Source organism: Zophobas morio, unplaced genomic scaffold, assembly GCF_036711695.1.
Source record: "Zophobas morio isolate AGI-343-1 ecotype UQ-CSIRO unplaced genomic scaffold, CSIRO_AGI_Zmor_V1 ptg000038l, whole genome shotgun sequence".
In the NCBI taxonomy this organism is placed as follows: domain Eukaryota; kingdom Metazoa; phylum Arthropoda; class Insecta; order Coleoptera; family Tenebrionidae; genus Zophobas; species Zophobas morio.
In genome coordinates, this window is record NW_026972143.1 from 547,465 (window position 1) to 564,407 (window position 16,943).

Here is a 16,943-nt window from a genome sequence, read left to right on the forward strand (position 1 = left end):
CGAGATTCTTTAGAACTACCTACTTCAAAAACAAAACAAAAGTGGTCCCCGAGATTTTTCAAACTGCATACTTCAAAAACCAGACACAAAAGTTCCCCAAGATTTTATTAAACTTCTTCAAAATCTAAACAAAAGGGGTCCTCGAGATTCTTTTAAACTACTTCAAAAATAAAACAAAAGTGACCCCCAAGATTCTTTCAAACTACTTCAAAAACCAGACACAAAAGATCCCCGAGATTTTTTTCAAACTACTTCAAAAAGCAGACACAAAAGTTCCTCAAGATTTTATCAAACTACTTCGAAAACCAGACACGAAAGACCACCGAGATTCTATTTCAAAAACAAAACTAAAGTGACTCCCCAGATTCTTTCAAACTACTTCAAAATCTAAACAAAAGGGGTCCCAGAGATTCTTTCCAACTACTCCAAAAACAAAACAAAAGTGACCCCGAGATTCTTTCAAACTACTTTAAAAACCAGACATAAAAGATCCCCGAGATTCTATCAAACAACTTCAAAATCTAACAAAAAGGGTCCCCGAGATTCTTTAGAACTACCTACTTCAAAAACAAAACAAAAATGGTCCCCGTGATTTTTTCAAACTACATACTTCAAAAACCAGACACAAAAGTTCCCCAAGATTTACCAAACTACTTCGAAAACCAGACACAAAAGATTCCCCAGATTCTACTTCAAAAACAAAAGTGACACCCGAGATTCTTTCAAACTACTTCAAAATCTAAACAAAAGGGGTCCCCGAGATTCTTTCAAACTACTTCAAAAACCAGACACAAGAGATCTCCGAGATTCTTTCAAACAACTTCAAAATCTAACAGAAAGGGTCCCCGAGATTCTTTAGAACTACCTACTTCAAAAACAAAACAAAAGTGGTCCCCGAGATTTTTTCAAACTACATACTTCAAAAACCAGACACAAAAGTTCCCAGTATCAAAACAAAAGGAACCCCCGAGATTCTATCAAACTACTTCAAAATCTAACAAAAGGGGTCCCCGAGATTCTACTAGACTACTTCAAATAACTGACACAAGGGGCCCCCAAGATTCTTTCAAACTACTTCAAAAACCAGACACAAACGGTCCCCGAGTTTCTTTCAAACTACTTCAAAAACAATACACATAAACATCCCCGAGATTTTTTCAAACTGCTTCAAAAACAAGGCAAGAGATCTCTGAAATTCTTTCAAATTATGTACTTCAAAAACAAAACGAAACGTATCCCCCAGATTTTTTCAAACTACTTCAAAAACCGGACACAAAAGGTTTTATTTTACCACACCACAACAGTATACAACAAATAATATAAATCCAAACAACACAATCTTCTAATTTAATCAATAAACAGTTGTTTTATCAATTCCTGGCGCTTTATTTTTCCCAAATTATTTTTGGGAATGTCTTCAACAAATCGGACGCCTCCATGTAAACGCTTCTCTTCACTGACAAACTTTGCCAAGTAGTCACAGATTTCTTTCTCTGTAACTTCAACACCGTCTTCCTTTACAACCGCGGCAGTTGGTAATTCCCCGAATCGCGAATCAGGCTTACCAACTACAGCGACATCTTTAATCCCTTTCAATTTGCTTAAAATTTGCTCCAGTTCGACTGGAGCTACCTGCCAAGATTTGTATTTAATAAGTTCTTTAATCCTTCCACTAATGTAAACATAGCCATCGTCGTCATAATAACCCACGTCCCCGCTATGAAGGAAGCCTTCCGAGTCAATAATTTCCTTGGTTTTTTCAGGATTTTTGAGATATCCTTTCATAATACGACCTTTGAAGCAAAGCTCTCCGTTTTGAAGAGGAGGAAGAGCGTGACCTTTTTCCAAATCAACGATTTTGGTTTGGTAGCCGCAGAGAACTTTGCCAACACTGGTGGGGTTATCGTAGGCAAATAAAGTAATCCCTATTTCGGTCATTCCATAACCGTTCCCTAGTCGCTCTAAATTGAACCTAAAATAGTGTCAAATAACAACTAAATTAAAAAAATAATAATTATGTACCTATTTTTTAAAACGGTTGCGTCCTCTTCGGGTAAACACGACCCTCCACAGTAAACGCGTCTAAGACTCGACAAATCATATCTTGTAATTAATGGACTCCTAACAAAAAAGTTAACCAAAGTGGGGACTAGCAACAACGCTTCCACTTTATAGTTCTGGACCGTTTTCAAAAAAAGATCCGGCTCAAAAGTGTCAAATGGGATTATAATCGTCCCGATAAACAAACTCCCGTTGACAATACTCAACCCGTAGCTGTGGCTAAATGGCAGAATTAGGGGAAATTTGTCTCCAGTTTTCATATCAAAAAAATCCGGGTTCCTTCCATTGATAAAGTGCAATCGCAACATCTCGTGGTTAACCATGACCCCTTTTGGCAAACTGGTGGTCCCCGACGAGTTGCAAATCACCGCGATGTGTTCTTCAGTGTCAAAGTTGTCTTCGACCTGAAAGTCGCTTTCGTGTGAGCACGCAGACGAGATTTTTTCTACGTCCAAACAAATCAGCGTTTTGATGTAGTCTAAATCTTTCACGACCTCTCTGGCTTTGTGGTGGGTTTTTTTCGTACAAATTAACACACTCGGCTCGGATAAACCCAAAACGTGGCTTAATTCGTCTGAAATTTTTATAACTATAGAAGTGATAAATAGTTTGTGGGATTAATAAAACCTACACGGTGTGAACTTAGAATTGATTAGATGTACAGGTGCTGCGATAAATAAACTTGCCAGATATGCAACCAAGAACTCCGCCGAGTTTTCAGCCACCAGACCGACGATATCACCCTTCGAAACTCCCAAAATTCGAAGACTCGTCGCTAGATTTTTACTCATTTGGCACAACTGGGTGTACGTGAGGGAAACCCCGGTGGCGGCATTCACCTAAATTCATTTTGCAAAATTGAAAACGCGGCGTTAGATTTCTTACCACAGCGATGGCGTTTTTGTCGAAGGTACTAAAGGCGTCCAGGAGTAATTTTCCGATGGGTTTATGCGGGATTCCCCAAGTGTCTTCGGGTCCATTTAGCACGAACTTGTCCATCGAAGCGACTTTTATTCAAACTGAATTATATTTACATTTTACTTGATATTTGTTACGTTATTATTGGCATTTTTGTATTTATAAAAGCGTTTCTATGTTTGTTATTGCAATAATAATTTAATCAAAAAATGAGATAAACAGCGTGTATAAAATAAAAGGAAAACTCTGTTATTTTGTAATATTGCAAACGAGTGGTAATTATTGTTAACTTATAGACACATCACTTAAACCCACTTAACTTAATTCAAAATCACTTTTAAAAATTACTACGATAGAAGTTTACAAAGTATTTAGTTTTATCTTAAACGTGTTGTGGCTTTCTTGTGAAAAAGTGCATTTTGAGCTTGTAAGTATAACGGTATCTTTGCACTTTTGGACTTAGGTCATCGTTAATTTTGAACACTATTTTCGGACTCTCCTCTCATAGCGAAGTGTACAGTACTAAGAAATAGGTCTCCCGTTTCCGTCTGTGTGTCTGTTCGTCTGTCCGTCTGTCCGTAGGCCCCTGCGCAAGATAAAATGGGCTCCGTCAAGGTCCGTCGGTATTCAGCGTTTACAAATAAAACAACAATAAACATTGCGTAAACAAATTTATTCTATTTTATAAATTCATTATCACAGAACCGTCTCATTTTTTTTAATACTACAACATAAAGCTAGTTTAGATAATCTAAAGCCATCCGTCCAAACTGATCACGCGTATCTTCTTTACACCCTAAACGAATCAAAAGCTCGTAAGTCCCCCTTTGTCCCTTCCTAGCGGCACAATGCAGCCCTGTAAACCCATTACAATTCTTCACATTGACGTCAAACCCCAATTCCTTAACAATGAATTCAACCACATCGCTATAACCCGCACTACTCGCTAAATGCAATAAACTAAAATCAACATTATTCGTACAATGTAAGTCAGCCCCATTTTCAATCAATCTTCGACACACTTCCACGTGCCTCCCTAGTACCCCTTCATGCAGCGGCGTGTTCCCGCAATTGTCTCTCGCATTGACATCCAACCCCACTTTCAACAAAACCTCCACTACTTCAAGACTTCCATGTAAAGCCGCTACATGTAACACACTCCTTCCATTATTAGTACGAACTCCACAGTCGCCCCCTTTCTCCACTAACAACCCAAAAATGGCACCGCTGCCTTCACGCGCCGCCAAATGCATGCACGTCCACCCGTCTTTGTTACAGTAGTTGATTAAGCCCCCATTTTCCACCAAAACGCGTACAGTCTCGAGACACTTTTTCGTGCAAGCTAGCATCAAGGGGGTCCAATCGGCCCGCTTGAGCGCGTTAATTTGCGCCCCTTTTTCGAGCAGGAGCCGCACGACCGCCGGCTGGGAGAACTGAGCGGCTTCATGGAGGGCTGTCTTGTCGTCGTTGTTCTTGCAGTCGACGCCTGAGGGGGTGTACGATAGCAAGTACTCGACGGTGGAGAGGTGCCCCAAACGGGCGGCACAGTGCAAGAGGGTGTCCCCCGAATCCTGGTACTTGAGGGAGCTCCAGTGAAAATGGGGGCTGCGCTGCTGCAGGGCCGTGATTGTTGTGAGGTCGCCAGATTGGGCTTGTTTGAGGATTTTGGCGATTTCGCGGCGAGAAGGCGCTGACTCGGGCATCTGGGCACAAATCGGGGCTACGCGGTAACAAAAAGTAGGTTTGAGGTTATGTGGCGCGATTTCGAGGTTATGTAAAGCGCGCCTTTTTCAAAAATATTACGAGCTGAAAACTGACTGCTGATAATGCAAATTTTACAATACAAGACAATTAATAATTAAAATGCTTAAATAAGTTACATTAATATTTTAAAACATTTTAAAAGTTTTCCAATTTTTGTTACGAAACCAAAGCCTTTTTTGTTATCGCTGCATTTATTGGCTTTTATGTATGTGTAAAAGCAAAGTAATGACGCTTGTTATCGCTAATGAGTACACTTTTATTTTTACAAATGTTTAACATATAATCTTCACCTTATCAGGTATTGAGTGTACAGTTGGTTGCATAACGTCACAGATCCGGTTATCGCCGCACGAAATCCACGTATCTCTAAATTATCTTTGCGTGTTTTATGAGGTCTTTCCCCTCATGTACTCTAAACCGCAACCCCTAAATTCGATGATTCACTTATAAAATATTTAATCGATTTTTTCCGGTGGCGCCCTAACCTCACGATCACGTCCTCCGCTTAATGTCGCCGAAACCGGTTCTAAAAAATTCTGTTTCGTAAAAATTCCACTCGTTCGTTATCGCTTTGCCCTCACCTGATAGTTTTTGCAAATTCGGTGACTCACAATTCCTCTTCATCGCAAACAAATTTTTTGTCTGAGTGTCACGCGTCATAATCACAGTACGCGATCAAAATGACATGAGTAATTCGAGGGTGTTGTCTGTTTTCCGTTTAAATTCCAAATTAAAACATTGCCGGCTGTAGACCAGCTCGTATAGGTTAAGTTAAGAATATGTTCTTTTAGTATTTAGTGAATATCCAGTGAATTGAACGCGAAAAGAATGGCAGGGCTGTACCGAACGGTGATGGATACTTTTTGGAGCGAGTACATTTGGCTGCCCCCGAACACCACATGGCAGGACATAGCCCCCGACTCCAGCTCCCACATCCAGCACGCGGACTACAGGCACCTCCTGTACCCCCTGCCCATGGCGCTAATCATGCTCAGCCTGCGCTACGTGCTCGAGAAGTAATTTGAGGTTATGTCGCTCCGCCCCACAAAACTCCCCAATTCGCTTGCAGGTACTGGTTCGCGCCCGTCGGCATCTCGCTCGGGATCAAAAACACGAAACCAAAGAAAGCCCCCCCGAACCACGTGCTGGAGAAGGCGTACACCACTTCGAAGAAGTGGAAGCACAAACAGGTAGGCCCCATTTCTCCCCGGCGCCCTCACGCCTTCTTTCACGTTGCAGCTGCAGGGTCTGGCTAAGCAAGTGGACATGTCGGAGCGCCAGGTGGAGCGCTGGCTGCGGCTCCGCAAGGGCCAGAACAAGCCCTCGACCCTGACCAAGTTCTGCGAGAACTCGTGGAGGTGCCTCTACTACACCTCCAGCTTCGTGTACGGCGTCGTCGTGCTCTGGAACAAGCCCTGGTTGTGGAGCATCAACGAGTGCTGGTGAGTCAACACTAACCGTGTCAAGGCTAAACAATCACTCTGGGAAAACAGATTTTATTGTCAGGTTATTTGCTATTACATTCAGTCTTTTTGCGGCGCACTCGGAAGGAGAGGCTGCGGTTTTTGCGGACGGGTTTCTTGTCGGGCGCCGGGGGCGGCTGCAGGTTCTCGTTGGAGGCGACTCTGGTGGGCCGCCGCAGGTGGGACGCGTCGCCCTGGTCGTAGATGTCGGGGGGCGGCTTCGGCCGGACGATGAAGGATTTCGCACGCTGGAGCATGGCGGCAGACGGCGATTTTTCGGTTTTTATCGTAACTAATGTTATCTGGGTTTGTTTGATATAATCTTAAATTGGCGAGTTTTGTTGCGGATAGTTGCGATTGATAAGGTCAGGTGACGGTACGATTCGTACGATTTCACGATGATTCACTTTCGTGGATTATTGTTTTGACGGAGATAAATATTTAGCATTCAAGATTCTCATTCCCTATAAAAGTCGATGACGTCACAATCTGTCACTACACTCTGACCAGTGGCGTAGCAATAATGAAACTCAGGATTTAGATTACTAGATTAATAAAGTTTCCTTCCCCTAAATTCGCAAGTGGACGGACCCGGACGGTTTTATGTTAACGGCGACGTTTCATTGGCGCGTTCGTCTTAAAGTAAGTTTATTTTAACAATCTGTGACTAGATACAGTACATATCAGTCAACATGTTAATATAAAGTAAATACTTGATTGGTATAAAACATACGTTCGCACGACCTCCGTTATATTTGCGAAATATTAGTTTTAAGCGTTTTAACCTCGTGTTTTGGCTAATGCAAGTACCAATCGCAAGAAAAAAAATATATATTTCGACGTTATCATTGTTGTTATGTTTCAATGTCTTTCCAAATGGATGAAAGCGGCTTACAGACATGTAATTATAGACTAGGTTGAGTATACGCTTTTAAGCGTCTAAAAATAGGTAGGGGGTCATTAAGCACCCATACAATGGTAGAAATTGTTTTTAATATTTGTACATTTTTTTGTACATTCATCTGTTTTTACTTAAATTACAGTAATTTGTTATAGGGTTGTTAACCCATTTACAAATAATGGTGTTTTTTACTGTTGTTGCTACACTTAAGTCACATCGACGTGCTCTTAATTAGATATTGTATTATTCGTAAATTACGCCATTTGTCGTCGAAAGATACGTTATCTGAAAAAGTGTTTGTATGAAACGACTAATTAACTTTTATTGCGTAACCCAGACGCAAATTATGGGTTCATGTGGGCTAATAACATCTTAATGTGGGACTTAATATTGTACACTTCCGATGAATAAATTGATAATTTTTTCGTTTTTTACTGGTTTTGCTTAACGAGCGCTGATTTTATGGTTACGTGTTTAATTATAACCAAGTCATAGTGGGTGATTACCCGCTTCTACTTTTAACCGAATATTAAGAAGTAAAAGAACTACCCTAACTGGAAACAAAGTTGCCAAATACTCTCCCTAGACACGTAGAAGCCGGTCCTGCTTCCTGATTTGGGGGTGCTTGGCTCATTTTGCGAAAACGAACCTAAAGAAAAGGTAACGTATGGACAGTACGCCTACGGGCATGGAGAGAGGGTGGAGAAGGTCAGTTCGCCCCACAGCGTACGAAGAAATTCCGCCATTACGTCATTCTGAACTGTCAACGTAACGTCAACGGAGGCAAAGCTTGCTTTGTTTTTATTTTTGATGCAGGGGCGGCTCGTCGAATTTTATAAAAGCGAAATAAAGAGTATTTTATCGTAGGGTTCAGTTTCATAAAAACGTGCATCAATGTTAAAATAAGTGTCACAGTGATGTAGATATTGACAGTTTTTGTTGATAGATTTCGGACGCAACTTGATAATTTTTGGGAGGATTTGAAAAGAAGATAAATTAAAAATGTCAAAACAAGTAGCTTAAGTAATTTCGACTTAAGTAAAACAACTTAAAGAACTGAAGTACGTTATTATAACTTAGGTAATTATTATTAATATAGATATATAGCTATTAATATAATGACTATCATAAGATTTGTAGTAGTCGAGAGCATGTCAGGATACAAAGCGTTAACCACCTCGATGAAAAGTAAACTTGACATTGAGGTTATGTTGTCAACGTGCGCTTCCCTAAAGGTCGATTTATAAACTTGCCGCTGACGTTGCTGTTCGCCGTTACGTTGACGTTGGGTGTTCAACCAATGAAATTGCGGTAGTGTGCGGTGCTGCCAACTTGAAGAAAAATCTCCTGAAGTACATTTTTCCGTTCACGGAAACCCTAATATTTTAAATAGCTGCCATCACATTCGAGCTTGGGATGGATATGGGTGGAGCTTAATTTTTGGTTTCTCTTTGCCTACTCAAAGACATGTTTTTTATTTCTTGTAGAGAAATAAGGATTTTGGAGTTAACCTCCGCCCCCTTGGCTCACGACAAAAAAAAATCATCACAATTGAGATAGGGCGGGTGGGCGGGGCTTACTTTTTCCCTTGTTTTTAATATGTATAGTCATCTTTTCACAACAAGAAACTTAAAACATGCTCAAGATGGTAAATTTGTATAGAGAAATACCGATCTTCCAATTACGCTCCGCCCCTCGATCTGACAACGAATGAAAAATTCATCACGATTGAGATCGAGACGGATGGGTGGTGGTTCTCTTTTAGTTTTCTTTGCATAACACGATTACTTAAGAACATTTCACATGGTAATTTCTCATAGAAAAATAAGGATTTTACAATTACGCTCCGCCTCTCGGCTTACGACGAATAAAAAAAAAATTAGAATTCAGATAGGGCGGGGCTTATATTTTGCTTTTTTTTTATAATATATGTAGCCATCTTTTCACAACAAGAATTTTAAAACATGGTTAAAATGGTACATTTTTGCAAGGACATATGGATGTTGCAGTTATGGGGCGGAGCCTAATTGCTAATATATTTCCTTATACAAATTTCCCATTTTAAACATCTTTTCAGTTTCATGTTGTGAAAGGAAGTGTACACATATTAAAACAAAAAGGCAAAATGTAAGCCCGCCCACCCACCCTGTCTCTATTGTGATGATTTTTTTTATTCACCGTGAACCAAAAGGGCGAAGCTTAACTGCAAAGTACTCATTTTTTTCCAAGAAATTAAGAACATGTTTTTGAGTATCATGTTGTACTAAGAATACTATGTATATTAAGAAAACAAGGCAAAATATGAACCCCGCCCACCCACCCCATCCCAATTGTGATGATTTTTTTTATTCTTAGAAACTTGAGACAGGTTTAAAATGGTAATTTTTTGTAAGGAATTTATGGATTTTGCAATTAGGCTCCGCCCCTAGATCTGCCAACGAATAAAAACTTCATTACTTTTTAGATTAGGACAGGAATGGGTGGGGCTTAATCTTTGGCTTTAATTTCTTCTTAACGTATTCTTGTTGTACACTTTGAATAACACGATACTCAAAAACAGGTCTTACATTGTAATTTCTTGTAGAGAAATAATAAGGATTTTGCAATTAATTTCCGCTCCTTTGGCTCTCGACGATTAAAAAAATCATCACAATTGAGATAGGGCGGGTGGGCGGGGCTTATATTTTGCCTTTTTTCTTAATATACGTAGTCGTCTTTTCAGAACAAGAAACTTAAAACATGTTTAAAATGGTAAATTCTTGTACACAAATATGGATCTTGCAATTAAGCCCCGCCCTTCGATCTGACAACTAATGAAAAATTCATCAGAATTGAGAATTGAGTTCGGGGCGGCTGTGGGTGGAGCCTAATATTTGGCTTCACCTTTTTTCTTGATATACATAGTATTCTTTGAACAACACGATGCTCAAAAACATGTTTTTAATTTTTCGTAGAGAAATAGGTATTTTGCAGTTAAGCTCCGCCCTCTTGGCTCACGACGAATAAAAAAATCATCACAATTGAGACAGGGTGGGTGGGCGGGGCAATATTTTGCCTTTTTTTCTTAATATGTGTAGTCATCTTTTCACAACAAGAAACTTAAAACATATTTAAAATGGTAAATTTGTATTGGGAAATACCGATTTTGCAATTACGCTCCACCCTTCGGTCTGACAACGAATGAAAAATTCATCAAGATTGAGATCGACACGGTTGGGTGGGGCTTCTTTTTTGGTTTTCGTCTTTAATTAATACATTTAGTTTTCTTTGTATAACACGAGGACTTAAGAACAAACATATTTCACATGGTCATTTCTCGTAGAAAAATAAGGATTTTATAATTAAACCCCGTCCCCTTGGCTTACGACGAATAAAAAAAATCATCAGAATTGAGATAGGGTGGGCGGGCGGGGCTTATATTTTGCCTTTTTTTTAATATACATAGCCATCTTTTCATAACAAGGAACTTAAAACATGATTAAAATGCTACATTTTTGCAAGGAAATATGGATTTCGCAATTATGGAGCGGAGTCTAATTACAAAATGAATATTTCCTTATACAAATTTTCCATTTTAAACATGTTTTCAGTTTCATGTTATGAAAAGAAGTGTACACATATTAAAACAAAAAGGCAAAATGTAAGCCCGCCCACCCACCCTGTCTCTATTGTGATTATTTTTTTATTCATCGTGAACCAAGAGGGCGGAGCTTAACTGCAAAATACATGTTTTTGAGTATCGTGTTGTTCAAAGAATGCTATATTTAAAAAAAAGCCAAACTATTAAAACATCTCAATTGTGATGATTTTTTTCATTCTTAAAAACTTAAGACACGTTTAAAATGGTAATTTTTTGTAAGGAATTGTGGATTTTACAATTAAGCCCCGCCCCTCGATCTGGCAACGAATGAAAAATTCATCACAATTGAGAATTGATATCGGGGCGGGTATGGGTGGGGCCTAATCTTTGGCTTTATTTTTTTTCTATTATACATAGCCTTCTTTGAACAATCCGAGACTCAAAACCATGTTTTTAATTTCATTTCTTGTAAAGAAATCCGGATTTTGCAGTTAAGCTTGGCTGACGACTAAAAGAAAAATCATCACAATTAAGATAGGGCGGGTGGGCGGGGCTACATTTTGTCTTTTTTTTTCTCAATATGTGTAGTCATCTTTTCACAACAAGAAACTTTTTAGAGAAGAAAATGGTAAATTTGTATAGGGAAATACCGATTTTGCAATTACGCTCCACCCCTCGGTCTGACAACGAATGAAAAATTCATCACGATTGAGATCGACACGGATGGGTGGGGATTCTCTTTTGGTTTTCTTTTTTAATTAATACATTTAGTTTTCTTATACGATCACTTAAGAACATATTTCACATGGTTATTTCTCGTAGAAAAATAAGGATTTTACAATTACGCTCCGCCTCTCGGCTTACGACGAATAAAAAAAAATTATTAGAATTGAGATTGGGCGGGGCTTATATTTTGCTTTTTTTCATCATTTATATAGCCATCTTTTCACAACAAAAAATTTAAAACATGGTTAAAATCGTACATTTTTGCAAGGAAGTATGGATTTTGCATTTTTGGGGCGGAGCCTAATTGCTAATTGATATTTCCTTACACAAATTTTCTATTTTAAACATGCTTTCAGTTTCATGTTGTGAAAAGAAGTCTACACATATTAAAACAAAAAGGCAAAATATATGCCCGCCCACCCACCCTGTCTCTATTGTGATGATTTTTTTTATTCACCATGAAGCAAGAGGGCGGAGCTTAACTGCAAAATACTTATTTCTTTACAAGAAATTAAAAACATGTTTTTTAGTATCGTGTTGTTCAAAGAATACTATGTATATTAGGAAAAAAAGCCAAAATATTAACTCCGCCCACCCACCCTATCTCAATTGTGATGATTTTTTCATTCTTAAAAATTTAAGACACGTTTAAAATGGTAATTTTTTGTAAGGAATTATGGGGCAGGTATGGGTAGGGCTTAATCTTTGCCTTGAGTTTTTTCTTAATATACATAGTGTTCTTTGAATAATACGATACCCAAAAACATGTCTTACATGGTAATTTCTTGTAGAGAAATAACAAAGATTTTGCAATTTAATTCCGCTCCTTTGGATCTCGACAATTAAAAAAAATCATCACAATTGAGATAAGGTGGGTGGGCGGGGCTTATATTTTGCCTTTTTTCTTGATATACGTAGTCGCCTTTTCAGAACAACAAACTCAAAACATGTTTGAAATGGTAAATTCTTCTAAACAAATGTGGAGCTTGCAATTAAGCCCCGCCCCTCGATCTGACAACGAATGAAAAATTTATCACAATTGATAATTGAGATCGGGGCGGGTATGGGTGGGGCCTGATCTTTGGCTATATTTTTTTCTATTATACATAGTATTCTTTGAACAACCCGATACTCAAAAACATGCTTTTAATTTCTCCTAGAGAAATAAGGATTTTGCAGTTAAGCTCCACCCCCTTGGCTGACGACGAATAAAGAAATCAACACAATTGAGACAGGGTGGGTGGGCGGGGCATATATTTTGCCTTTTTTTCCTTAATATGTGTAGTCATCTTTTCACAACAAGAAACTTAAAACACGTTTAAAATGGCAAATTTGTATAGGGAAATACCGATTTTGAATTACGCTCCGCCCCTCGGTCTGACAACGAATGAAAAATTCGTCACAATTGAGAATTGAGATCGGGGCGGGTATGGGTGGGGCCTAATCTTTGGCTATATTTTTTTCTATTATACATAGTATTCTTTGAACAACCCGATACTCAAAAACATGTTTTTAATTTCTCCTAGAGAAATCAGGATTTTGCAGTTAAGCTCCACCCCCTTGGCTGACGACGAATAAAAAAATCAACACAATTGAGACAGGGTGGGTGGGCGGGGCATATATTTTGCATTTACATAGTATTCTTTGAACAACCCGATACTCAAAAACATGTTTTTGATTTCTCCTAGAGAAATAAGGATTTTGCAGTTAAGCTCCACCCCCTTGGCTGACGACGAATAAAAAAATCATCACAATTGCGACAGGGTGGGTGGGCGAGGCATATATTTTGCCTTTTTTCCTTAATATGTGTAGTCATCTTTTCACAACAAGAAACTCTGTCTAACGTTAGATGTACCGGAAAAAATTTCACATTTTAATAAAGTTCATCAGAATCCGAAAAACTTGAGTTCAATATTATTTACTGATCGAGAAGAAAAAAGGAAAAAAACGGTTATTTCTCGTAGAAAAATAAGGATTGTACAATTAAGCTCCGCCCCTCGACTTAAGACGAATAAAAAAATCATCAGAATTGAGATAGGGTGGGTGGGCGGGGCTTATATTTGCGGGTGTTTTTTTTTACTTAATATACATAGCCATCTTTTCACAATAAGAAACTTAAAACATGGTTAAAATGCTACATTTTTGCAAGGAAATATGGATTTTGTGATTATGGGGCGGAGTCTAATTGCAAAATCGATATTTCCTTATACAAATTTTCCAATTTAAACATGTTTGAAGTTTCATGTTGTGAAAAGAAGTCTACACATAAAACAAAAAGGCAAAATGTAAGCCCGCCCACCCGCCCTATCTAAATTGTGATAATTTTTTTTATTCACCGTGAACCAAGAGGGCGGAGCTTAACTGCAAAATACTCATTTCTTTCCAAGGAATTAAGAACATGTTTTTGAGTATCGTGTTGTTCAAAGAATACTATGTATACATATTAGGAAAAAAGCCAAAATATTAACCCCGCCCATCCACCCCATCTCAATTGTGATAATTTTTTTAATTCTTAAAAACTTAAGACACGTTTAAAATGGTAATTTTTTGTAAGAAATTATGGATTTTGCAATTAGGCTCCGCCCCTAGGTCTGTCAACGAATGAAAACTTCATTACTATTTAAATCAGCGCAGGTATGGGTAGGGCTTAATCTTTGGCTTGAATTTTTGTTAATATACACAGTATTCTTTGAATAATACGATACTCAAAAACATGTCTTACATGGTAATTTCTTGTAGAGAAATAATAAGGATTTTGCAATTCAGATAGGGCGGGTGGGCGGGGCTTATATTTTACCTTTTTTCTTGATATACGTAGTCGTCTTTTCAGGACAAGAAACTTAAAACATGTTTAAAATGGTAAATTCTTGTAGACAAATATGGATCTTGCAATTAAGCTCCGCCCCTCGATCTGACAACGAATGAAAAACTCATAACAATTGAGAATTGAAATCGGGACGGGTATGGGTGGGGCCTAATCTTTGGCTTTATTTTTTCCTATTATACATAGTCTTCCTTGAACAACACGATACTCAAAAACAAGTTTTTAATATCTCCGAGATAAATAAGGATCTGGAGTTAAGCTCCGCCTCCTTGGCTGCTGACGAATAATAATAAAAATCATCACAATTGATATTGGGCGGGGTGTCAGTTTGCCTTTTTTTTTCTTAATATATATAGCCATCTTTTCATAACAACAAATTTAAAACATGGTTAAAATGGTACATTTTTCCAAGGAAAAATCCAATTATGGGGCGGAGTCTAAATTGCAAAATCGATATTTCCGTATACAAATTTACCATTTTAAACATGTTTTAACTTTTATGTTGTGAAAACAATTCTACACATATTAAAACAAAAATGCAAAATGTAAGCCGCCCGCCCACCCTATCTCAATTGTGATGATTTTTTTTATTCGCCTTGAACCAAGGGGGCGAAGCTTTAAGTCTATTGTTGTTGAAACAAGTCTACACATATTAAGAAAAAAAAAAGGCAAAATATATGTCCCGCCCACCCACCCTATCTCAATTGTGATGATTTTTTTATTCGTCGTAAGCCAAGAGGGTGAAGCTTGACTGCAACATACTTATTTCTTTACAAGAAATTAAAAACAGGGTTTTGAGTTCGTGTTGTACAAAGAATACAATGTATATTAAGAAGTAAAGCCAAAATATTAACCCCGCCCACCCACCCCATCTCAATTGTGATGCTTTTTTTTATTCTTAGATACTTAAAACACGTTTAAAATGGTAATTTCTTGTAGAGAAATAATAAAGATTTTGCAATTAAAATCCGTTCCTTTGGCTCTCGATGATTAAAAAAAAAAAATCACCGCAATTTAGATAGGGCGGGTGGGCGGGGCTTATAATTTGCCTATTTTCTTAGTATATGTAGTCGTCTTTTCGGAACAAAAAACTTAAAACATGTTTCTTGTATATAAATATGGATCTCAGAATTGAGGATTGAGATCGGGGCGGGTATGGGTGGAGCCTAATCTTTGGCTTCATTTTTTTCTTGATATATATTGTATTCTTTGAACAACACGATTCTCAAAAACATGTTTTTAATTTCTCGTAGAGAAATAAGGATTTTGCAGTTAAGCTACGCCCCCTTGGCTCACGACGAATACAAAAAAATCATCACAATTGAGATAGGGTGGGTGGGCGGGGCTACATTTTGCCTTTGTTTCTTAATTTGTGTAGACTTTTTTAGACAACAAGAAACCTAAAACATGTCTTAAATGGTAAATTTTTCTAGTAATCCACGTTTCTTCTACAACCCCTTTAAATACGGCAAAAGCTCTAAAAGCAACGTCAGCGGGAACCGCAACACAAATAAATAATAAACAACGAATATCACTAGGTGAAATTTTCCAATAAAAAATAAAACCTGTGTTTTGCTTAGCTTAAGTAAAATATTGTTGTGTCAATAAACGTTTAAATCTCGCATTGTTTTGTTTTGTTTTTTGTGTTTAGGAACGGTTTTCCGCACCAGTCCGTCACGAGCGACATTTGGTGGTACTACATGATCTCGATGTCTTTCTACTGGTCCCTCTGCGTCAGCCAGTTCTTCGACGTAAAACGCAAAGACTTCTGGCAGATGTTCATCCATCACATCGCCACCATCGTCCTAATGTGTCTTTCCTGGGTGGTGAACGTTTTCCGTATAGGTAGCCTCGTCCTAGTCGTCCACGACAGCGCCGACATTTTCCTCGAAGCGGCAAAAATGGCCAAGTATTCCGGATACCAAAAGGTGTGCGACACCATCTTCGGTATATTCACGGTCCTGTGGATCGTGACGAGACTGGGGATTTATCCGTTCTGGATAATAAAAAAGTGAGCGAAAAGGGGGTCGTGGGCGCCGTTTTTAACGCTTTTTTTGCAGTACTTCGATCGACGCGCCGAAGATCGTCCCGATGTTCCCTGCCTACTACATTTTTAACAGTCTGTTGTGTCTTCTGCTAGTTCTTCACTGTTTTTGGACGTACTTGATACTGAAAATCGTTGCGAATTCGCTCAACGCAGGCAAGATGGAGGGGGATATAAGGTCCAGCAGCGACGACTACAGTGCAGATTCTAAATCTCAATGATACATCGTAGGAAATCGGTGTTTTTATCGTACTTGGCAGAGCTTCGGTGGCTTTAAACGTATCGGGCCAGCAACAGTTTGATTTTTTATTTCAACACTACACTTGTACAAAATATTGTTTTTGTACTTATTTATAAAACAAATTTCTCTTTATCTGAACTTACAAGTTATTGTGAATTCTGTTTAGTTACGGTTGTTTATAAATGGAAGTCCAAAGTTTACCAAAAATGTGTTTTGGAGATGTAGGAGTTTTTGTACCTACCTAGTCCACATATCCCGATTTTTAGAAACTTAAGTATATTTTCAGTGGCAAGTGATACAATGGAAAAGGCGATTGAAAAAGTACTCACTGGTGTTCCTTTTTTAACAGCAATATGTTGTGGTTGACACTAATAAACTGGTGATACTGTAGACTTCGTTCTACTTTAAAAATGCACCCTAC

The 16,943-nt window shown here is 38.3% G+C and overlaps 3 protein-coding genes across 4 annotated transcripts; 1 reads left to right on the forward strand and 2 right to left on the reverse strand.

Moving 5' to 3' along the window:
- Positions 1–1,295: 1,295 nt before the first annotated feature.
- LOC135140261 (luciferin 4-monooxygenase-like) lies at positions 1,296–16,938 on the reverse strand. The gene is made up of 5 exons (XM_064070754.1): positions 16,852–16,938; positions 2,947–3,080; positions 2,693–2,900; positions 2,023–2,635; positions 1,296–1,972 (listed from the first exon to the last, which is right to left on the reverse strand). The coding sequence occupies exons 2-5, from the start codon at positions 3,058–3,060 to the stop codon at positions 1,348–1,350; spliced, it is 1,560 nt and encodes a 519-aa protein (XP_063926824.1). The 5' UTR covers positions 3,061–3,080; positions 16,852–16,938; the 3' UTR covers positions 1,296–1,347.
- LOC135140263 (ankyrin repeat domain-containing protein 16-like) lies at positions 3,634–5,060 on the reverse strand. The gene has a single exon (XM_064070757.1). It carries the CDS (start codon positions 4,680–4,682, stop codon positions 3,717–3,719), a length of 966 nt encoding a protein of 321 aa, XP_063926827.1. The 5' UTR covers positions 4,683–5,060; the 3' UTR covers positions 3,634–3,716.
- LOC135140262 (ceramide synthase 6-like) lies at positions 5,572–16,742 on the forward strand. Of its 2 annotated transcripts, none has more exons than XM_064070755.1 (5): positions 5,572–5,759; positions 5,813–5,933; positions 5,983–6,185; positions 15,889–16,248; positions 16,298–16,742. In XM_064070755.1, the coding sequence occupies exons 1-5, from the start codon at positions 5,572–5,574 to the stop codon at positions 16,500–16,502; spliced, it is 1,077 nt and encodes a 358-aa protein (XP_063926825.1). In that variant the 3' UTR covers positions 16,503–16,742. The 2 variants fall into 2 exon arrangements, with proteins under 2 accessions (XP_063926825.1, XP_063926826.1); XM_064070756.1 differs by having other exon boundaries at positions 5,989–6,185.
- Positions 16,939–16,943: the final 5 nt, after the last annotated feature.